Below are 14451 nucleotides of genomic sequence, written 5' to 3'. Positions count from 1 at the left end.
TAACTTCGATAACATTTCTGGGAATAGGCCAGTTCCTGACAGCTTCAATTTTCGCCGGATCGGTCTTTATGCCATCCTTTGAAACAACATGTCCCAAATAAGTGGTTTCATTCTTCAAGAATTCGCACTTAGATGGCTTCAGTTTCAAGTGATGATTCTTGAGACGTTCAAAGACCGACTCCAGACGTCCAAGGTGTTGCTCGAAGGTCTCGGAGAAGATAATGATGTCGTCAAGGTAAATTAGGCATTCTTTGAGGTTTATTTCACCCATGCAACGCTCCATCAACCGCTGAAAAGTTGCTGGGGCGTTACAAAGGCCGAATGGCATTCTATTACACTCAAAGAAGCCCAAATTACCGACCTGGAACGCTGTCTTCTCCTTGTCCTTTTCATTCATTTCCACCTGCCAGTATCCGGCCTTCAAGTCAAGTTTGCTGAAGTATTTTGCACCGGAAAGAAGATGGAGGGTGTCGTCGATCTTGGGGATTGCATACGCATCCTTGTGGGTTCGGCTATTCAACTTCCGGTAGTCAAGACAGAAGCGAATTGACCCGTCCTTCTTCCTGACGATCACCACATTCGAGGAAAATGGGCTATGCGAGGGCTGAATCGCACCCATGGCTAACATCTCATGTAGATGTTCCCTAACCTCATTAATTAGTGCCGGAGGGACTCTTCTGTATGGTTCCTTAAACGGCTTTTCATCCGTGAGCTTGATTTCGTGAGTTACAAGGTCTGTTTTACCAAGATCTAAAGATCCTTGAGAAAAAACATCTCTCCATTTATAGAACAAATCCTCAAGTTCTTCCTTCTCATCTGGTGGCAAATGATCTAAATCAACTTTAATAGTTTTGATGAATTCTTCTTTTCTCTCTTTTGTTTCAGACAGATCTCTATCTTTTGGCTGTTTATATTTCTGTTGATCTTCATCTGGTTCCCAGGATCTTAAAACGTTAACATCTTGTAACTCACACAATACAGTCTTTGGCTTTATGTGTATTGTTTTGGCGGACATATTAAATATTCTAACTGGAACTCTAGTTGTTGATTCTTGTTTATCCAGCTTGACTATTCTCGGACAAACTCCTATTCTACTTGATGCTTCAGTAGATGGTTCCGTCACAACTGATTCGTATGTTGACGATTTACGAACAAGGCCAGACAATGTAGTTGTAGCAAATGGTGGCAGTTCGATATTCTTGGTATTAGTGGATTTGACAACTCCTATAGGTTCTGTATTCATCACTGAGGTCAAAGCTATTCTCCATTCAGGTGTTAATCTGTTGTTGTCAATATTTGAAAGAAATCTAATGACATTTGTTCCAATCACTACAGGGACATTGAGACTGTACATGGTAGTTGGAACTACCAGCACTGGCACTGAATAAACTTCTTCGCTGACATTAGGCACTTCGACGTCAACCTCAATATAACCACTGTATGGAATAACATCGCCCCCAGCTCCAGTGACAAACATACCACCAAGTTCTTCACATAAATGTAATTCTGGTTTCGGATCCATTTTCATATAAAACTTCTCACTCATAGTCGTGATCATGGATCCACTATCTATCAGTGCCATAGTTTCAGTTCCATTTATGAGTACATTTGACTCATTTGCTACACCTATCAACCTTTGAAATATATCTTTCTTATTAGGGCGTTTCTGTTCGTTCTCTATTCGCCCCTCCATAGAGAACTCTACTTGTTTAAAGGTTGCTGTTTATTTTCTGACTGATCTTGGCCATTGTTATGCTGTTCTCTTTGACCATTATCTCTACCTCTTCCTCTATTAAATCGACCTCTGTATGGTCTTTGACCTCTTGGTTGTCCTCTGTTATACCTATAAGCATAATCACTTCGCCTATCTCTATCTCCTTCGGATCTGCGTGTTTCATTCTCCTTCTTTAGATCTTCTACTTTCTTGTCAAGCATTTCCATCTTCTCGATCAGTTTCTGCAACACATTTTCTGAATCATCTCTTTCCTGACATTCATCTTTATCTATGTTTTGTCGGTATTGTCTCGCTTTTGGAATAGCACCCTGTTTCTGTTTGGACCCGCTTCTTTCTTTTTCTACTTTAATTTCATACTCTTCTGATCGCACTCTGTTTCTCAATTCTTCAAACCCTGTAGTACTCTCGAAATGCACCCTTGTTGCATTTCTCAACTGTTCATTCCTAAGTCCTCTCCAAAATCTCTTTTTCAACATTTCTTGCTTTTCTACTTTTGTAATCTCTGCCTTCCGTGAGGCCTGTAACAACATATCTTCCAATCGTAAACCCCACTCCACTACCGTCTCATTCTCTTCCTGTTCTGCCATAAAGAAACGACTTAGTATACTGTCCTTACTAGCTACGTTTCCAAAGGCATCTTCCATTTTTAGTAATACTTCTTCCACGGTAGTGTTTGGTCCAAGGTGCAACATAATTCGTTTTGCTTGACCCTTTAAGGACTTTCTGATTGCTTGCATAACAACAATTTCCGAATAAGTGGCCTGTACACTCTCAACTTCCATTTTCCACTCTTCAAACGTTGCTTCATTTCTGGGCCTTAGTTCTGCTCCGGAATACTGTGTAAGGTTTAATTTAACATTTAAATTATCCTTCACACTCTCTAGCGTACTTGTGTATTTTGTATCATCTTTACTTTTAGCGACTTCTGTTTCCTCTCTCTTTATCTTATCTTTGGAGTCTCCTTCTTTATACTCTTTTCTTTCAGTGTTCAACTCATCTTTTGATTTACTGTATAGCAACTCTTTCTTAACTTGTAATTCTCTGATTTGCTTATCTAAGTCATGAAGTGCTTGTTCACTTTCACTTAACTCTTTTCCCTTTTGTTCACTACTTTCATTATTGTCTTTGGGCATTGTTTTCTCCTCTATCCTTTCTACATCTTTACATTTTAATTCTATTTCTTTCAATCCAGTACTTGTCTCTTTTTGTTTCATATCTACCCCTCTTGTCCCACTGTTCAATTGTCCTTCTTTCATACTTAAACCTTCTGCCTTCAAGCTTGTGTTAATGTCAAATATTTCTTCTTTCCTTTCGTGTATTTTCCTTTCCAAACTTTCTTCTCTGCGTCTTACGTCTGCTTCTTTCTCCTCAGTCATGCTTTCTCGTAATTTAATATCTTTTTCCAAACTATCAAACCTTTCTATCATTGTTCTTTCCATATCTTTCAGTCTCTGTTCATATATTTTCATATCACGATCTCTTGCAATTAGCTTCTCCTCCCATTCCGTCTCCTTCCGTTTCATCATTACTTCTCGATTACTTATCTCCAATTCTCTTTCATGCAATATGGCCTTCATCATTTCTAATTCCTTATTATCCTTTCTTTCTCTTTCTTCAATCTCTTTTAATCGTTTCTCTAATGTTGCTTCTTTCAGTTTCATTTCTCTTTCCACGTTACTTTGTTCTATCTCGTGTCTCTTTTTACTTAACTCTGCTATCTCATCGTCCAACTTACTTCCAGACATCACTTCTTGTTTTTCCTCTTTTTCTTTATCAGTACTGGTCATATTAACTTTACTTTCATCATCATCACTTTTATCTCCTGTTCTTCCATGTGTTTTAACTCTTGTTGACTCAAGATAACTCATCTTTCTTCTCAACACTTTCAATGAACTATCTAATCTCTTAAACATTTCACTTTCATCATCTTTTCTTTCCTTCTCCTTTGACTGTTTCTTTCTACTCCCAGTTGATGACAGAGATGTGTTCAAACTTCCAGCTTTATCTCTTAATTCTATTCTACTTCTGTCTACTTTGCCTTGGTCTTCTGACCTTATACTCTTATCCCGTTCCGTTTTACTTATTTCCATCTTTTGCTTATCGATGTCACTCTTTTCTACAGTTTTCGTATCAACACCTTGTCCGATCTTACTCTCTTTCCTTATCTGATCCACAAGCATCTGTCTTTGTTCTTGTAATTTTTCCAGTTCCTTATTCATATTTCTCCTCTTTATCCTGTCCTCTCTATCACTAGATCCTCCTGATGCCATTTTTCTATCACCTTGTTTTATACAAAACCGTCTTTAGTCTATTTATCTAAATGCATTCACAACAGGACGTGTTTATCTGTTTCTATACACAATGGTCCTTACTATTCACCATATTACATGTATATATAATTGCCACGACAGATTACTATTTTGACGGAATGTATAATACACTACACAACTATCTTCGTGTCCCACAATCACAATTATGGTACGTTATATTCTAAATTTCAAACACTAAACACCCGAGTTCTGGTACCACTTGCACACCATACTTTTATTAACAACACAGTTTAACACAAAAGTATACAATAGGATACACACCGATTCAATTATACAATATAAAATCTTACAAGTGAATATATTCACAAATGTCCCGTAACATACACCATAGATTTCATATGACACATATATTGCTTCTATAACATAACACACATAACGCTAGAAGCACAAGTCTAATGCATAACTTTTATGTCACAACACACACACCATAGTATTTTACACAGTAGACTTAATTAAACATATCATTAATCATACACTGTCAACCAGCAAGAGCAAGAAATTGTAATTACTGCTATACTCCGCCCCTGCAACAAAATAAATCCGACCCTGGATTTACACCAAAAGTATTTGCCAAGATTGATAATCAAGGTATCAAGTAAATATAATACCCTTCAGTAACTTTCAGTAAGGTAGTAGTATATCTTTATCTGAAAAAAATCTGTTTTTACTAACACATGAATAAGAATGATTGATTATATGAAAAAAAATTCCGTAAAAAAAATTTCAGCTCCAAGTTGGTTTCGATCTCACACACCTATAAAATATCGTCTATTTCAGTGGTTGTAAGCGCAGCGCGTAACCTACTGAGCTATAGAGGCACACATGCGCTATATACCTAAAAATCGATAATATACACCTTGTACAAAAATTCAGGCAATTTCACCACAGATTTTTTTATTTATTTTTTTTTTTTTTCGATAAAATATGACAATCAACGAGGGCTTAAGGAACGGTACGACTTGCGCGGTGTCAGAATGATCACCAAACAATATCCGACCGATAATTCGTCTAGAAGATTTTTAAATTTATTGTATTCAAAAATTTCTAGATGAAAGATACGCGTACATATGCGAGGCTGTTTAGTTTATTTAATGTTTAGTGTGAGGGGTGGGATTTTTCCGCCGCTATCACTAAACAGTATTTCTGGTTGAACTCTTGAAACTTGTAAAAGTTATAAGAGATTTGTTCGCAATATTACAATTCTAATTACTGTTACGGAGACTTTAAAATATAAAGCGTCCGGTGACAGTAACTTTAAGAATACAGTACTGTTTAATTTTGCCGAGCTCGGAATAAAACAGGGAAACCTTTCAAGTTACACAGGACTAGGAAATCTACGTGGAAAATATCACTCTATCCACTATCATACACTACAGTATACAAAAATGGCTCTATCGCTTTGGTCAGTTGGTTAGTGTTAGATAGAGAGAAGACAATAGCTATAAAAAGAATAATTCTGTGTGCAATGTAAATAAAGTTGACCCCAATAAAAATCACAATAGGATAATACGTTATTTAATACCTATCAGACGACAAAAATGTACACAGCAGACAGGTAGTACAAGATAACACAGGTAACGAACCAATCATGTGTAAGGGCAAAATCTAGTACACCCATGTGATACCTGTCAAATTCAAGTGTCAAGTGTAAACAATTGAAACTAAATAAAATAGCTCACCAATACTTGTCCGTCAGAACTTCTATAAAAAAAACACAATATATCCGTATAGGTTCACAGTCAATATGTGTCCATGCAAATATGGCACAAGAAATATAAATTAACGTTACAATATGCGTCCATCAAAACAATGGCACAAAACGAAAGTCCACAAAGTTGTTGTCACCTGGTCCTAGGGTCGTGTTGTGTGAGATCCTGAAGTCCATGCGATCGCTGTCCCCGGGTTGGCAACGGTCTAGTGACGTCAACAATATTGCTAGCTAGCTAATAGTCTGATGTGCACACTATTTTATCTCCTCTTAATGAATTAAATAATTCCAGTTTACGTGTTGAATATGTTACACGTTGTAAACAATCACAACGAATCGTCCAACATCGTAACGATCCTCTGGCAACTCTGATAGTCCATGCTATATCAGTCAAACGACTTATTACTTATTCCATGTATAATCCACACTGTCTCTCTAATTTCTGCGATGGCTTGTTGGGCGCCAGTGTCACCGATGTGTCTTTTTGTTTATGTATCGGCCTTTGCCATAGTACTTATTATTGTGGTGTTGATATATACATGTATACTATGGCGTTTATCATAGATGGGTCGTAGGTTCTCACCGCAAGGTAGAGAAACAACAGGATCTGTAAAATATATGTTAATAATATATTTTAATAGATAATAATAGCTGCGCTGAACGATAGATGTACAGACATCAATCATAAACATGGTCATCCGAACATATTTATCAAATGAAATGTAAACATACATGTATAATAATGACAACTATGACAATGACTGAACCGACGGACGACATTACAAAACATCTTAGAAACATGGTATAATCAGCACTAAGTTACATAAAAGTATATGAACATTTAGAACAAAGTATAAGGAATAACATGACATAATTATTACCTGTAAAATATATGTTAATAATATATTTTAATAGATAATAATAGCTGCGCTGAACGATAGATGTACAGACATCAATCATAAACATGGTCATGGTTGATATCGATGCATCGATTGGTCAGTACAGTAAAATAATTAGAATAACAATAGAATAGTGATAGGAGTGCAAAGGTTACAAAGATATGGTAAGTATACTACGAACCACGGAGTAGCGTTCCCTATCGTACTACAACTATCTACAGTACTTACTACGGACAGTATAAGGTTCAAAATGGTCGAATGATATAAAACAACAAGAATGAACCAGATTAATAGCGTTTTATTATTTATTAGTATAGTCTAATAAATCGACCTGTGACATACAGATATACGTTTTGCATTCGGGCGTAAATGTACTTTTAATATTGAACTAATCCAAGTAAAGGGGGGTGCTATAGTGTACTGAATACATGTTTTATACATAAAAGACACCAACCAAGCGTACATACTAAACATGTCTCGTTGGCGCAGTAGGTTAGAGTGAACGTCGCATACAATGTATTAGGTGTAGGTGTGGGTTCGAATCCCGGAAAAGTAAGACTTTTATTTTCATTTCTGATAACTACATTGTGTAATGTCCAGCTTTTTTCGCGAAATAAATGCGCAATGTTGTGAAAGCAAGTTTGTGAATATACTTTTATGTAAAATATGTCACAGTAACAATGTCGAAACCGGTGATTCCTGAACCAGTCGTTATTAACGTTGATGATTCAACGGACGATTCAGAAAGCTACACTGCCAGCGAATCTGAGGATTAACCTTGTTTGTGAATTGAAATAAAAAAAATTCTGATAAAAAATAAATTTTGAGGGGAAAATATATATAAGAAAATGAATGGGAAAAAATGAAGAAAAAATAATTCAAAACACTAAATATTAAAGTGCATGCAATAAAATATGATACGTACTTTTTGAATTATAATTCATAATACAATAAAAAGAAATTCTGTTGGGATTCGAACCCACAGGTTGCGTGCATGCTATGTATCAGAGGCAATCACACTTACCAATACACTGTTCAGTCTTTGATTAAACGGTTAAATTTCTTACAATATATACCTATTTCTTACGTAAATCATCAGCCGAGATGATCCGAATACCAGATCCACCTTAGTTAATGAACTCGCCCAAAGGTCATTTTTGAAGGTCAAAGTATATCTATACTCTTCCATGATAGGCATGTCTGACAGCCAGATTGCATTTTCTAGCCACGGTACAAGTCCTTTTCTCTTCGTGAGTTTTGTTTTCCAAGGAGTATCACATATAAGACTAATACCATAATCTTACACCCGTTGTGCTGCTGTTTCATTCATATTTTTCAGCGGCATTGGCTAAATTATTGTCATCACAGTTTCAATCGATTGGCACAAAGGTTCACAAATGTCTTACTGTCGCCATGTTTCCAGTGATTGTCTATATGGGTTGTATACCTGTTGTGATGGACATCAGATCAAAATCTTGATGAGCATTCAATTAACAGGATGATTTGTATCTGCAGATATCTATTGTAGTAAAACGTCTCTATTTTAGAAAAGGCAAGTATTTTATTTACATGTTTATGTACATATAAACAAATCGTAATAACTGTCTAGGACGGATCGCCCCCGATACATACATTTTATCTATTTTGGTGATTAGTGAACAATTATTATAACCAATTTTCTAACTATATTAAGGGGCTTACCTCCACGAGGACACCAAAATGTTTTAATTTTGCAAACTTGGAAAGTATATCTATGAGAAACATAAGAGTTAGTTTAATATCTACTTTGAAATATGCTTATAGAATATTAAAGAAATGAAATTCTACCCTTATTTTTCTTACATCACTTTTAAATTGCTCTACTGTCGTTAATGTTTATATATTCATTTCTCAGTATGCTTAACATGCTTAACAAATGTTCCACAGATGCGACACATTCACATTATCGAATAATGAAAGTACATTCTCGTGTTTAAAGAAAAAAAAACAAAAAAAAACAAAAAAAAAACTGACGTTTACATTGATGTAGCATATAAAACATTTTTTCATTCTATAAATCAGTCGTCAATTTACTCGTGTATATATATATGTGTGTGTGTGTGTGTGTGTGTGTGTGTGTGTGTATTGGGTTTCGAAAGGGGCCTGCATGAAGGGGCCATACTTTGGTCAGTTCAGCGCCTTTAATACCTCATCATTGTTATTAAAAGAAAAATAAAAAAAACTGTTACATGTCTTCCTTTGTTGCTTTTGCAACAATGTACGAATGCTTGATATTTACATATCTAGGTTAAACGTCGTTTTTGACAATTGATTAATTTTATCTATGTTCAAATGACATTTTTTTTTGTAGGGGGACAAATCTTTTAGAATATTTAAGTATCCAATTTTACAGGACAGAACGGTAAAAGTGTGTTTGAAAGATGGGTTGTTTATAAAGATGTTGATCATTCACTAAAAATTTCTATGGTTTTCGAATATACTGCTAAACCTTACACAAATTTCTACATTGATAATTATGATAAAAGTAACGCTTGGTTTTAACCTTGGGGCAATTATTATTTTATTAAGCAGTTTCATTTATTCATAATGTATATATACGTATGCAAAAATAATAATTTTATTGGCCCTTCAACACACAAAAGTGCATTTCAGGTATGGCACTAGGCAAGGTGATTTATAATAAAAGACGGAAAATAATGATTCAAATAGAATTGTTTTTTTGATAATGTTTATTGCTAACAGTTTTTTCCCTTTTGCAGCCATCGCTGGGGATGATTGTTCTTTCGACTGATTCAGATTTTATCTTATTTATTTAATGTATTCTGTTTGTACCTTTGCAGTGTCGCTGGGGCAAATGAAATTAGGTTATTTTCAATATACATCTTTAAATTAGCTGTTTCTATAGTATGTGCATTTTAAACATTATGTCACCTTGCCAGTTGCTATGAGAAATCTTTAAAATAAAGTCGCGGCCTTTTCCCACTAAACTGTGTTGTAGTTTTCATTTATACTGATATTTTAGTTGTAGTCGGTGTGACAGACGTATGTAGTCGGACGCTAACTCATCTGCCAACGAAATGTGATAATATCAGTCATTAATAAATTCATTCTTGTTTTCTTTTAAATGGCTGATGATTTTGCGTCTTGCTAATGGCTGCTGTCATTCCCTGTTATATACGGTCCAGTGATAAAATAAACGGATATCGTTAGCTATTGGACACACCATTTAAGAGCAAAAAAGCGTTTGAAAACATACCTGGGATAAAACTACGGAAACACATTTGTAAAAGAATTTTTCGTAGGTCCCCCGTATTTGTATTTAACCACATACATTATTGTTTCTATTTCAACAAAAATACGCAACTATCCGTAATTTTCTACGAGGTTTATCAAAGGAAAAACACTACTCGCACAAAATTTCAGTCTCGTCGAATCGATTAAATATGTTTAAATCTTCACAGAAATGTTATTGTTTTCCTTGTTATTCCAACAACGAACATTTCAGGGCAATTTTAAAGTCGGAACATCAGAGAAATGACAGCGTTACTTGGATCCTTGCTTTACACGGCAATACAAAATACTGTTAATAGGCTCTGTAGCGAAAAGACGTTATTTTTTCAATCAATGCGCAGAGTTTCTACGGTCTGTACTTGGAAGGGTGGAGTGGCTAGTCAGTGACATGTAATCAATAGAAGCATTCGATTTTAATGACCGTCGTATTTATGGAATACCGGACAAATGCCACTATTAGGTATTAAAATGTTCTCTTTCTGTTTTTTTTTTATCTTTTAGAAAAAATACTCTCGAGGACAAAACCCTTTCCGCAGCCTAACGCTATTTTCAAAAGTAACGGGGACGTAAAACTCACAATTACTTAATTACATAATTTGCTTTTATAAATGTCTTTTTTTTTTCACACAAGAAACAAAACAAAAACAGAAAAATATACACTTATGTAACTTATTATTAAAACTGTGCTTTATTAATATCATCATCATTATTATTATTATTATTATTATTATTATTATTATTATTATTATATTCGCTGAAGGAAAATTAATTTCTTTCAACTACATTGCACACATATTCGTGGTCTAGTGGCACGGTGTATGATCAAACTTATATTTCGCGGATGAAACTTACGGTGCCATCACTTTCTCGGATAAGCACATCATTTATTTGGATGAAAACAAAGCATATTGAATTTCATGAACACCTCCGTTATTTTGAAAGGCTGTGACTAAATACGGAGTTGGTGCGCCCGTGATATATTACAGACTCCGGTATATACCGGATTAACTAAATTAGAACAAAAATACCTTAAATGTATATATTTTGTAACCATGGTGATTCTAACCCTAACCTTTAGTCAGTATATTATGCACATTATACACTAAATGCGTGCGGACATGCAAAAAAATGAGTAATTTTGCCGTGCGTTCCATTTGATAATAATTCCGCGCATGCGCAAAACGGCTGCACCAACTCTGCAATGAGAAACATTCATTTTGAAAGGACTCATGTAACATACGCATCACCACAGAAGTTCCTTTTATGTTCTATATGGAATATATGTTATCAAAAACTAGTTCCATGAAAATTAAATAAGAAGACCTAAAAAGGAATAATCCCATAAAGGAATTGAGCATAGCAAACGCAGCCAGGAAATGCATGCGTCTTAACAGAACTTCAAAATTTTGCAATTGGTAACTGTGTTTCCCAATGTTCTTTTACGCGGACAGTATGCTAATACTAAACATTATTTAATTCAAAGTAGAAGAAAATCAAAGAAAAAGGAATCACTTAAACAAAACATTTTAGCACACATGTCATCTTGCGAGATAACAGGAAACGAAAAACGCTTTATTTGCCACATTTAATACGGAACTTTAAAATTTACTCTGCCTGTTACAATTAAACAACATTAAGATGTTCCGTAAGATTGATTATTTTAGTTCTAGAATAAAGGTAAATTTAAACATAAATGGCTAAATAGTGAGGTCACGACAAATCCCACTTACCTTTTTTATCCAAAACATATAGTGAAAGTTAGGCGCTTAGCGTTTATTGTGTGGGGACACTTATATAATAACGGATCGAGGCCTTTAAAACAGGCGCAGGTTGATATTGAAATTCTGATCTACTAGTCAGGTAGGTATTTACCAACCAATGCTCATTTGTCTCAGTTTTTCAACTCTGGCACCAACGAAGGTTTAAAACAGTTATAGTTAAGTCATCTCTAACGGAATTGTACTAAAACCCGGCGGGTATATTTGCAAAGTATTCACCATGTAACACATTCAGTGAAGCGTCATTAAGCGTGACGCTTCACTGAATGTCTAACGTAAAACATTTTATGCACACACCGCTACCATCCCTCCTCCCACGATGGCATATAGTGACTGGACTGTTTGTCTCTCCATCCATCAGTTCCCTTTGGACTTTAATTGATAACTTTATAATGCTTTGACGTAGTCATCCCAAACCTCAAACTTGGTAGGCAGAATGGTTGAGACTGGTAGACGACCCTTATTCTTATTGAGGTCGGTTTCAAAAAGATCAAGGTCGTTGTGACCCTAAGCTGAAAATTGGTTTCCAATCAATAACTGAAGATTGCTTTGGTCTACAGTAGTCAAACTTCATAAGTTGATTGTCAGTGATCACAAAATGAACTCCTTCCTTTGGGGGTCAGTAGTTTAAAGGTTGAGGTCAAAGAAAAGTAGAGGTCATATCTTCTTTGAGAGACTGTTAAACAAAAGTGTATTATACTGATGCTACTTCATCATATGTTTTTAACAAACATTTCAAAGATAAATCAAAATGAGGAAAACTTTGGAATAGATAAAATATTCCCAGCTCTGGTCATGACACTTCCATGGTGCCCAGAGTTGGTACCGAATCTAAGAACTTCAAGTCGGATTCAGAGCTCGCTGATGTCATCAAAGAAAATTCGAAAAATAGTACGGGAAGGCAGAGCCGCTGGTCGTTTTGATATTTTTTGTTTACGAATACTTAAAGGTGTTGCCAGTTAGTCTTGAACCAAAAGAGTATGGAGATTTCAGAAAGATCCATCACTTATTTCATCAGTTCTGTTCAACAAAAGTTCCGATGAAGTCATACTCATGTTACAATATCACGGTCGTCGTGGCAATAATCGTTTTAAATAAGATATGCAAAAATGCCTTTAGACTATTTCCGGTACATAAAAAGACTTCCCTCGATCCCTACATATAAACTGGAACAACTGATACTATTAGACCTTCCTGATATAAACAAATATTTGATATCAAGCAGCTTACTTGAGAAATTTGTTATTTTTCTCGAATTGTATAAAGCGTCGATTAATAAATATATATCTGCATTATTTAGATGACTTCTTATGAGGACACCACTCATTCAAAATATGCTCAACATTTATCATTTTATTCTATTTCATGCTAGCGGCATATCTTCTTCTGTGTAAACACAACAAGATATAATTACTGATAATTTCAGACCACCTCGGCGGGACGATATTGCGATAGAAATTTTATATGAAAATCTACGATACAGTCCGAAAATCTCGCTTGCGGAGAAAAGAAACATGATTAAATGGTTCCCGCCAAGGAATAAATTCTTTGCATCGGACCTGCAGCTGTGCTTAATTGTAAAATGAAATACAATCGGTAAAAAGATCCTATGGAAGCAAAGAATGCAACCAAGAAGAATAATAGCAGTCTCGGTTTGACTGAGTGTGTTCATGAGAGGAAATGAAATGTGCAACACCTCTCACGCCCTCTAGCATCGGCTTAAGCGGAACTCTATAACACATATGTTGAATCGACTCCATGATTCCAAAGGACCAGAAAATATAACAACACTGAATCCAAGTACGGGGCGACTTTATGGAGCCGCCACACGGCACTTAAAGATTGTTGTTGCGATAGTTAATAAAATCTGTAAAAAGATCCTTTCTAAAAAATAAATTCTCTGCGCCGGACCAGCTGCAATGCTTTATTGTCATCTGAAGATCTATCTTTCAGGAATTAAGTTTCTTCGCTGGGCCAGCTACTCTGCCTAACTTTGACCTCTCTGTCTATCTCTCCCTCTCACTCTCACTCCCCCTCTCCCACTCTCTCTCTCTCCCTCTCTCTCTCTCTCTCTCTCTTTCTCTCTCTCTCTCTCTCCCTCTCCCTCTCTCTCTTCTCGGTGGGGCTCAAACTCCAGAGCTCTCAATCCGGAGGCGAACGCTCTACTACTGAGCTTTCGTGGCACACGATTCCACTTTCGGTAATTTTGTCTAATGGTAGAGTGCCCTCCTCTGATGCGGAAGGTCGCGGATTCCATTCCCGGTCGCATACCAAGGATGTGAAAAATGGTACCAGTTGTTCCCTTAATATGCTCAGCATTATGCGCATGGAACAGACTCATCCCTCAAAGTCGTAATCCGGCATGATTAAGATGTGGAGACTGATTTCTCAATTGGTAGAATTTGTTTCAGGATTCACCTTAAATTAATTGGTGGAAAAAAGTAATTTTGTATCAGATATACGATCCGATATATCATTAATTATATTAGCCGATAAATCGGAAAAGTGTACATTGTATGTGTCTTTTTTTTCGATATAACCATACATTACATTAAGCTATTTTAGGCAATTCAAGTTATGTGAGATTCAGAATAGATTTCTCAAGGGTTCGCTGTAGAAATGGAATAATTTCCCTGGCTATGAACTTTGTTATTACGTTCAGTTTAAATTTTTGGACTATACTACCTAACACCCTTATAATATTGATCGA

The 14451-nt window shown here is 35.7% G+C and overlaps 1 protein-coding gene across 1 annotated transcript; it reads right to left on the bottom strand.

Moving 5' to 3' along the window:
• Positions 1-1701: 1701 nt before the first annotated feature.
• Positions 1702-4005, bottom strand: LOC123546066 (rootletin-like). The gene has a single exon (XM_045332254.2). The coding sequence runs from the start codon at positions 4003-4005 to the stop codon at positions 1702-1704; it is 2304 nt and encodes a 767-aa protein (XP_045188189.2).
• Positions 4006-14451: the final 10446 nt, after the last annotated feature.

The sequence above is a fragment of the Mercenaria mercenaria genome, chromosome 12, assembly GCF_021730395.1.
Source record: "Mercenaria mercenaria strain notata chromosome 12, MADL_Memer_1, whole genome shotgun sequence".
NCBI classification, from domain to species: Eukaryota; Metazoa; Mollusca; class Bivalvia; order Venerida; family Veneridae; genus Mercenaria; species Mercenaria mercenaria.
The sequence above is the reverse complement of the archived record's forward strand: the minus strand, read 5'-3'. Positions and strand labels throughout refer to the sequence as shown.

Excerpts from the sequence above, each read along its gene's own strand:
- LOC123546066 (XM_045332254.2), bottom strand. The coding sequence starts at position 4,005 with ATGGCATCAGGAGGATCTAGTGATAGAGAGGACAGGATAAAGAGGAGA.